At 44.2% G+C, this 10,000-nt stretch overlaps 1 protein-coding gene across 1 annotated transcript in view; it reads right to left on the bottom strand.

Moving 5' to 3' along the window:
• Positions 1–10,000, bottom strand: part of LOC125044400 — a 19,581-nt gene that overhangs the window by 1,208 nt on the left and 8,373 nt on the right. The window contains exons 2-5 of the mRNA XM_047641046.1: positions 7,933–8,053; positions 1,010–1,159; positions 399–489; positions 1–98 (exon numbers count right to left, since the gene is read on the bottom strand). The exon at positions 1–98 is cut by the window's left edge and continues 1,208 nt beyond it. Of these exons, the coding sequence (XP_047497002.1) occupies positions 68–98; positions 399–489; positions 1,010–1,159; positions 7,933–8,053 (393 nt within the window). The 3' untranslated portion in view covers positions 1–67. The remainder of the gene's footprint in view (positions 99–398; positions 490–1,009; positions 1,160–7,932; positions 8,054–10,000) is intronic.

Below are 10,000 nucleotides of genomic sequence, written 5' to 3'. Positions count from 1 at the left end.
TGTTCTGACGTTTTCAAGCGAGAGTTCAATGATGGGCTTCAGAGCTGACGCTTAGAGGGAGAAAACTTCAGTTGGTGGATTCCTCAGATGCGGATTTCCTAGAAGAGCAACAAGAACGTGAAAATAGCTATATAAGCATAGCGTATAATATCTAGTTTTATAATTTTGATCTCTAGTCTTTTCTCTAATTTTATGGTCTCTATCATCGAGCGGAGAATGTAGAGACAATATAGCAAAATTTCTTATCCATCTACTTAGATATAAACGGCATAACTACGTCTTTCTTTATCAATTATAAAAAAACACAAAGAATATCCATACTACTAATCAGAGCTTTATACCCAGGATCCCTGAACGGCACTGATCACCAATGGTAACCGAATTAATCACGTACTTACCTGATACACCGATAGATGTCAGGAACGTCGATAAGCAGGCAAACGACAGACTCTCCAACCAGGAATGTGGCGGGCATTTCTGTTTCCTCGGCTGTGGGGTTGAGGGAGGAAGAGGGGAAGACGAAGGAGAGGGTGAAGGGGAAGAAGAAGGAAATGCAGGAAAGGGGAAGAGAAGGGAAAGAGGAGAGGGAAGGGAAGGGGAAGAGGGGAAAGAAAAATGGAAGGTGATGTGGGAGAGGGGAATGGAGAGGAGAAAGGAAAGAGGGGAAAGGGAAAGGGAAGAGGAAGGGAAAGAGGGGAAGAGAGGGAGAAAGATTTAGGATTAACTTTTGATGGGAAATTTGTTACGGTGTCGTTCTGTAATGGGCTGGGAGAGAGTCTCCACACTCGTCTGCGCTATCGATTATGTGTATCAGTCTTTATGTCTTCATAAAAAATAGAAATATAATCTTGTCTCCTTATTATCTTGTTCACTGTGATATTTCATTCCTATCTTCCTTTTCCTTCGTTTACGTATTTCAGTAAAAAGAATATATATAGAGAGAAATTACGCAGACAGTCCTAATCCGATATGACCGTGCAACAGAGGTCACGACCCGCGTCCCTCTTACCTTCAGAGGTCATAATAGGAGCGACGTCAGCAGGGCCAGATCGCTTTCCGTAACGAGAACCGCCGATGAACCTGGATGACCTGACCTTGATTTCAGGAAGGTCATGAGGTGGGGATCGGCCGTAGCGATTGGCGTAGAATCCAGAACGTACTAGAAAGGAAAAACAAATGGCGTAAACAAGGGGATAAAAAATGGAAACTATAAAGATGGTGTAAAGAAGATACTTCCATTTATGATAGAAAAGGATGGTGCAAACTAATGACCTTCGCTCATGATAGAAAATGGGAAATCGAAGGATGGCGTAAACTGATGACTTTCGCTCATGGTAGAAAATGGGAAATCAAAAGTTTGTGTAAGCGAGTGACGTGTGAAGTAAATCTATATAACAGGTACATTAATAAAACTGATCTTTCATATCATCATACATATGTATTATTAATTTCATTAATAATACATATATGAAATAGGTTGACAATATTATCATATACACAAAATCGATTTCCAGCAAATACGTTTTCTTTAGTCATATTACAAAGATGCTGAAAATGGTGGTCCTTAACGTCTCTTATATCATAATTCACTTGATTTATCCCGATGTTATGTTTATATCGGGCGCTCAGAGTACAAGTGTGTGGATTGGGACCTGTATAGTGATAATTTATAAGGTACTGGAGGTGGGATAAAACAAGGGATTGAAGTGAGATATATTAGAAGGAGATTCGGTTGAAATGTGATTTTCATAAAAGGCCTAAAAACAAAACAGTGCATGGAATCTGTTTAGATTTTTTTAGAGAGAAAATGGCAGAAAATGAACGCTCACTATTTTTGCAAATCCTTAGTCTGAATTACCGAGAGCAATATCAATGGAGTGATTTTTGTCTCGGCTTAATTATGTGAATGGGGAGAGAGAGGGAGAGAGAGAGAGAGAGAGAGAGAGAGAGAGAGAGAGAGAGAGAGAGAGAGAGAGAGAGAGAGAGAGAGAGAGAGAGAGGAAGAAGAAGGAAGAGAGGAGAAGGGCATATTTATAGAAATGAAAGGAAATTGGATAGATAGACAGGTTAGGTTTAGATCAAGATAGACCGATTTAGAGAGCGCGCGTCTCATTTATCGGAAAGAGATGCACACACTACACACCCTTTTTTACAACACACCCTTCTCCATTTTATCCACCTTCCTTCCACGATATATCTTAGCTCCGAAACAAAGCCTCTTTGCGTATATATTTTCCTCCTCCCCCCTCCCCCATCCCCCAAACCCCACGCACCACCCCCCTCCCCCATCCCCCAAACCCTACGCTGCACCCCCCACACCCCCACGCTCCACCCCCACACCCCCAAGCTCCACCCCCTACACCCCCTCCCCCATCCCCTCCCGACCTCATTGCCTTCGATACTCCAGGGTCATATTAAGACACACATTTTTCCCCTCACCTCGCACTTGGGGTCGAAAGAGCTTTAACATAATTAGCTGGCTGGAGCGAGAGATTCGGCGCCGTGTCGAAGAATGACGTCACAACATCACTTTTCGAAGTCATCTCACCTGAGGCTAAATTTAACTTTCCACTCCCTCCACCCCACCTACCCCCTCCCCCATACTCACCCACATATCGCGTTTTCCTTTTTTTTTTTTTATCTTCCTTTTATTATCTCGTGTGTTCTATATTATTCTCTTATCTTCATCTCCATTATCCTTTGTCTTTTGCACCTTACTTTTTTAACATTTAACTCTTCCGTCTCTTCCTTTTCGTCTCCATCTTTTTCACTTCCACCTTCTCATTGTCTTAATCTTTATCTCTTATACTCTCATCTCCCACTTTTATCTCTTCCCTTCACCCTCTCTCCCCCCTTAAATATTTCTCATTAACCCCTTCCCCTCATCTTCTTACCCTCTCTTCCCCTTACCTCCTCACTCTCTCTTCCCCTCACACCCTCCCCCTCCCTTCCCCTCACCCCTCACCCTCTCTTCCCCTCACCCCCTCACCCTCTCTTCCCCTCACCCCCTCTCCCTCTCTTCCCCTCACCCCCTCACCCCCTTCCCCTCTCTTCCCCTCACCCCCTCACCCTCTCTTCCCCTCACCCCCTCACCCTCTCTTCCCCTCACCCCCTTCCCCTCTCTTCCCCTCACCCCCTCACCCTCTCTTCCCCTCACCTCCTCCCCCTCTCTTCCCCTCACCCCCTCCCCCTCTCTTCCCCTCAAACTCCATTTACGAATGAGGCGAATACAAGGACAGGCTAATCCATAATATCTCCGGGTTAAAAGTGATAAGACTAAGCTTTAATGAAGCGCTTAATGGCAATGTACTCTAAGCAATCAGCGTAAGAATATTCAAAACGCAGAGTGATTCCGAAAATATTTTTAAGGCTGTTGCAGGAATGTTGAAATGTTGTCATCCAATTTTTATTTGTTTGAAGTTGAGAGAATGATAGAGAATATAGCTATGTCTATCAATCTATCAATGTCTATATATCTATCTATCTATCTATCTATCTATCTATCTATCTATCTATCTATCTATCTATCTATCTATCTGTCTATCTATCCATCCATCTCTCTATCTATCCCTATATAACCCTATCCACAAAAGGAATCCATACTTTCACCAGCCGCCTTATCCGGAACATCAAATACATAAAGAAAGCACACTCTTTTTTTTTTCCTTGTTACTCGAAGCGCCTCCCTTTGAAATGGGTTATGAACTGTAACGTCTTGGGGTATCGGGGGACACCGGTTAGCCACGTGGAAGGGGACAGTCCTTCATAAAAAAAAAGGAAAAAAATCTTTCATTCTGAATCAAGGACAGAGTTCTTTTTGACTCAGAGAAGAAAGCAAAAGTGAATGTCGATTTGTGTGTTTTATTTATGTTTGTTTTTTTCTCTCATCCTGTGTATGAATAGTCGGACAGATAGATATCTAGAGAGACAGAGAGATAGAGATAGATAGATAGATATAGAAACATAGATAGATAGATGCATAGATAGACAGATAGATAGTTAGATAGACAGATAGATAGATAAATAGATAGATTGACAGATAGATAGATAAATAGATAGATTGACAGATATATAGATAGAGAGATAGATAGAAAGGTAGATAGATAGATAGAGCGAGAGCGAGAGAGAGAGAGATAGAGCGAGCCAGAGAGAAAGAGAGACAAAGAGAGAGAGAGACAAAGAGACGAAGAGAAATAGAGACCCAAAGAGACGGAGAGAATCTGACGGCGATGGTACTAGAAGCGGCTCATCTCAGCCTTGAAATACTTAGCGATGCTTTGTCTTAGATCAGTGGCGTGTAAACTTCCCCCGAGGACGGACGTTTCACGGCGTCAGTTGCGTCTAAGTGTCATTATGCTGATGTGGGACTGTTGGGTCGAGACGCCACTGGCTCTGGTTTGTTTTGAATGTGTGAATGTGCGTGGGTATTGTATGGAGGGGGGGGGGGCGATGTATGTGTAAGGGGGGTGTATGGGGGGGTAGGGTGTGTGTGTTGTTTGGAGGGTGGAGTGTCTGTGCGTGTGTGTGTTTGTGTGTGTGTGTTTGTGCGTCTGTGTAGGCCTGTATGTATGCATCTATGCTGATAAACGGAGGGATTTACATACCCATAGCCATTTAAAATCTTACCGATATAAAACGCAACTTACGTCGATAATACAGACCAAGAAACCCCCTCCCCCAAAAAACAAAAATAATGATAATAATCATTAAAATATATAAATAAATAAAAAAATATTTCATAGTCTCGGCCAGTTGGCGAAGATAGACTGTTGTTAGTGCCTGAGGCGAAAGGGGGGAGGAGGGAAAGGGAGAATGAGAGGGGAGAAAGGAAAGAGGGGAAGAGGAAGGAGAGAAGGTGAGTTGAGATGGCTAAGAGGAAAAGAGGGGAAAGGGAGGAGGGAAGGGAGAAATAGGAAAGATGGGGGAGGGAGGAGGGAAGAGGGAGGAGGAGCAAGAGACAGGAAGAAAGGTGAATTGAGATAAAGAAGGGGTAAAAAAAAGGAGAGAGAGAAGGGAAAAGGGAAAGAAATTAGAGAAACGGGGAGAGGGAGGAGGGGGAAAGACAGGATGGAAAATGAGAGAAGAAGGAGATGGAGAGGGGAAAGGGGAGAGTGACGAGAGGGGGAGAAGAAAGAGAAGGGAAAATGAACGGGAAATGAGAAGAGTTGAAGGGAAGAGGGAAAGGTCGAGGAAGGAAAGAAGGGGGCAGAGAGAGGGAGACACCAAGAAAGGAGAAAAGAGGAAGGAGACAAGAATAGGGAGAGGATAAGAGCAAATGAAGGAAAGGAGAGGCGAGACAGAAAGGAAGAGAAAGCAGAAGGAGAGAGAAAGAAGAGGAGAGAAAAGAAAAAAGAAAGAGAAAAAGCAGAAAGACAGGGTAGAAAAAATAAGTATGAACTAAAGCAGAAAGAGACAAACATGATAAAGATAGAAAAGAGAAAAGAGAGAGGGGAGAGGAGGAGGGGAAAAAGGGGAGAGAGGATGGGATGGGAGTCTTTCTTGTGGTCAAGCAACGCGACCCAATCGGCTTATCCATTTTGTATTTATATTGTGACCTCCAGGGTTTCTGTCGCTTGGTGCGATGTGGCCAAAGCAGTGAAAATACAGTACAAGTTTCTCGATTGTTTTCTGTCACTCATTTTTTTTTAAAGTGTTATCATTATTATTCTTTTTATGTTGGATGGAACTGGGAACCTGATTTCCTTTTATTTCAGTTTAAGGGGATACAAAGATTTTTTTCCTGTCTGTTTATATCATCTATCTTCCTACTTCGTTGCAAAACACATATATTTGATAAATATATAAAAGGCAGACTAATAAATGAAGGAAAAACAATACAAACAACCTGTCCTGTTCAATGAAAATTAAAAGTATATATTTTGTTTTGTTTTTTTGTTTTTGTTTTTTGTCAAGTTAATTTTTCTTTTCCGCGAAACCATATTCGGACCATAAGATAGGCGTCAGTGTTAGAACGGCGGTCATAAAGCGAGCCAAAATGAACTCTATTTACGAGCGAATTACGGTTCATATGGGCTGATAGAGTCGTAAATGCGAGGCGGCCAATATTGTATTTATAGAGAGCAAGTGTAGGGGGGAGGGGGATGTAGGGGGAGGGGGTGGGGCAGGGGAGAAGGAATAGGGGAAGAGGAGGGGGAGAGATGCAGGAGAGAGAAAGAGAGAAAGAGAGAGAGAGAGAGAGAGAGAGAGAGAGAGAGAGAGAGAGAGAGAGAGAGAGATGAGAAGTAGGAGGAGAGAGAGATGCAGGAGGGATAGAGAGAGAGAGACGCGAGAAGGAGGAGGAGAGAGAGATGCTGGGAGGAGAGAGATAGAGGCAGAGATGAGGGAGAGAAAGGAGGAGAAAAGGGGAAGAGACGCAGGGAGAAGGGAGAGAAATGAGGAGAAAGGGGATAGAGGCAGTGGAAGAGAGAGAGAGGCAGGGAGGAGAGGGAGAGATACAGGGAGAAGGGAGATAAATTAAGAAAAAGGTAAGAGATGCAGGGAGGAGGAAGAAAGCAGGGTAGGAGGGGGGGGGGGGAGTGGCAGGAAGGAAGGAGGAAGGGAAGGAGAGGAACGAGAGGGGGGAGGGGGTAGTGTGGGGGGGGAGGGAGTTTTATTTTGGTGTCCGTACTCGACTGTGACAGATAAGGTTAGACTTGATTCTTCTATAAAGGGATCTGATCTTATGTGAATCATCTTCACAATGTCGCATATTTGAATCCTTGCGAAAATGCGAAAATGAGACGTAACTTTTTTTCACTTTTCTTAACAATGAATCTACAATGATATTTATCTATCCACATCCACGTATTTTGGTCATTCAATGAATTCCGACGCCTCTCTTAGCCCATCTGAATACCAAGTGGATACCCACATGTGGATGGGACTAATCCACCGATCTCTAACTCGGTGAATTACTCTTATTCATTCCACATCTCATTAGAGTTAAGTAGTAGGTGAGTAACGTACTCATAATGACTCATCTGTGATTTCCCTGGTGTTGTTTCTTAGTTCGTTGTATCATATCCTATTTGAGGCCGAATAAGTTGAGTCATGAGTTCATAGGTGACTCATCTTCATCTGTGATCTCCTTGCTTTCCCACTGGAGGTGAGTAGGTGAATATTGAAAGCGACTCACTTGTTGTTTTCCTTAATGTTGGCTCCCTAGCTTGTACAACAACCCATTAGAGGTGAGTAAGTTAGGTCGCTACTCATGGGTTACTCACTCATAATCTCATATCCCATCCCTTGAAGAGTGAGTAAGTGTGCTAAGTAGGTGAGTAATGAACGCATGATTAACTCATTTTAGTTAATCACCCGTGATCTCCAGTCCCTTACATCCCATCCCACTAGAGATGAGTAAGTGAGATGAGTATTGAACATATCAATTTCTCTAGTGTTGTTTCCTCAATGTAACACAATACACACATTCGAAGTGACTGAGCAAGATGAGGATATAACTCATAGTTGAATCATGCAGTCTCTCCAAGTGAGGTGAGTAAGGTGAGTACCTGATCTCGTAACTGACTCACCCGTCTCCCCAAATGAGGGAGGTGAGTACCTGAACCCATAGCTGACTCACCCGTGTCGTCTCCTCAAGCTGACTCACCCCTTGACCTACCCCCCGTGTCGTCTCCCCAAATGAGTGAGGTGAGTACCTGAACCCATAGCTGACTCACCCGTGTCGTCTCCTCAAGCTGACTTACCCCTTGACCTCCCTCGTATCACCTCCCCAAATGAGTAAGGAACTCATAGCTGACTCACCCGTGACCTCCCTCGTATCACCTCCCCAAATGAGTAAGGAACCCATAGCTGACTCACCCGTGACCTCCCTCGTATCACCTCCCCAAATGAGTAAGGAACCCATAGCTGACTCACCCGTGACCTCCCTCGTATCACCTCCCCAAATGAGTAAGGAACCCAAAGCTGACTCACCTGTAATCTCCCTATTGCTGTCTCCTCGCTTGCCATATCGCTGGGAATAGAAACCTTGTGCGGCGGTGAGTGCCACGGCAACAAGCAGCAGGAGGGTGATGTGGCACAGGAAGCGACTCATCTGGAGGAGAGAGAGAGAGAGAGAGATGCCCGTCAGTCTGGAACTGGAATTCAGTGTAAAGGAGACGGGGAGATAGGGTGGGAGTGTGGTTATGTGTGTGTGTGTGGGTGGGTGTGTTTGTGAGTGTGGATGTGTGGGTGTGTTTGTGAGTGTGGATGTGTGGGTGTGTTTGTGGGTGTGGATGTGTGGGTGTGTTTGTGAGTGTGGATGTGTGGGTGTGTTTGTGGGTGTGGATGTGTGGGTGTGTTTGTGTGTGTGGATGTGTGGGTGTGTTTGTGTGTGTGGATGTGTGGGTGTGTTTGTGTGTGTGTGTGTGGGTGTGTTTGTGTGTGTGGATGTGTGGGTGTGTTTGTGAGTGTGGATGTGTGGGTGTGTTTGTGGGTGTGGATGTGTGGGTGTGTTTGTGTGTGTGGATGTGTGGGTGTGTTTGTGTGTGTGTGTGTGTGTGTGGGTGTGTTTGTGTGTGTGGATGTGTGGGTGTGTTTGTGTGTGTGGATGTGTGGGTGTGTTTGTGTGTGTGGATGTGTGGATGTGACGGTGTGTTTGTTTTGTGGGTGTGTTTGTGTGTGTGGATGTGTGTGTGTGTGATTGTGTGTGTTTGTATGTGTATTTGTGGTCGTCTTTGTAACTTGATATACTCAAGGTAGGAGATTTGACCGGCTTTTTTTTTTTTTTTTTTTTTTAATGATAATACCGTAATGTACTATCTTATCTTCATAAAATACTAATCAGTTTTGTGCATCGGAAATAAACCTCCATTAATGACAACAATAACAAACAAATAAACAGATAAATTCTCACTATATCCAAAACCTTTCCCGCCTCTCTCTCTCACACACACACACACACACACAACGAAAAATAATAAAACACGACCAAAATATCAAGAAAACCATACCACAGAGCTTTTAAAAGAAAATAGCGCCAAGGGACCATATGTAGCCCCTCCCCCTTCGCCCACCCTCTCTCTCTCTCTCTCTCTCTCTCTCTCTCTCTCTCTCTCTCTCTCTCTCTCTCTCTCTCTCTCTCTCTCTCTCTCTCTCTCTCTCTCTCTCTCTCTTTCCCCTCACACACACACTCTGTTATGAGCCACCCCGAGTCACCTGTCCCACATGTTAACAGAGGTCGGTTAACAAGAGCCCACGTCTGTCACAAACCTTTAGTAGGGATGACAGTTCCCCGAGAGAAGGTCTGGTCTCCTGAACACGCGGGAGGAGGAAGAGAAGGAGGAGGAGCAGAAGGAGGAGGAGAAGGAAAAGGAGGAAAAGAAGTGAGAGTAAAAGGAGGAGGAGGAAAGGAGGTAGGAGGAAGAGAAAGAGGAGGAAAAGAAGTGGGAGTAGGAGGAGGAGGAGGAAAGGAGGTAGGAGAAAGAGGAAAAGGAGGAAAAGAAGTGGGAGTAGGAGGAGGAGGAGGAAAGAAGGTGGGAGGAGGAGGAGGAGGAAAGGAGGTAGGAGGAAGAGGAAGAGGAGGAAAAAAACTAAGAATAAGAGGAAGAAGAAAAGTGGGAGGGAGAGGAGGATAGGGTGCGGGATTAGGAATGGATGTACGAGGAGGAGGAGGAGGAGGAGTGGGAGAGAGAGATGAAGAAAAGGTGTGTGAGTAGCAGCATGAGTTGAAGGAAGGAGTTCTTAAGTAACCCCAAACCCACAACAGAAGGCGAGGGATATGTAATGTGATAGCGGTTTGAAGCGAAAGTGGCTGTGTGATGTGGCGTTGATGGAGAGTGACCATAGATAGAATTTCTGACGAATCAATAAAGAGACATTGCGAAACCAAATTCACTTACAGTGTTGTGTTGATGTACTGTGTATACCTACACACATGCATACTTATATACATACATACAGGAATAGTTATATATATATATATATATATATATATATATATATATATATATGTGTGTGTGTGTGTGTGTGTGTGTGTGTGTGTGTGTGTGTGTGTGTGTGT

Source organism: Penaeus chinensis, chromosome 35 (assembly GCF_019202785.1).
Source record: "Penaeus chinensis breed Huanghai No. 1 chromosome 35, ASM1920278v2, whole genome shotgun sequence".
Classification (NCBI taxonomy): domain Eukaryota; kingdom Metazoa; phylum Arthropoda; class Malacostraca; order Decapoda; family Penaeidae; genus Penaeus; species Penaeus chinensis.
The sequence above is the reverse complement of the archived record's forward strand: the minus strand, read 5'-3'. Positions and strand labels throughout refer to the sequence as shown.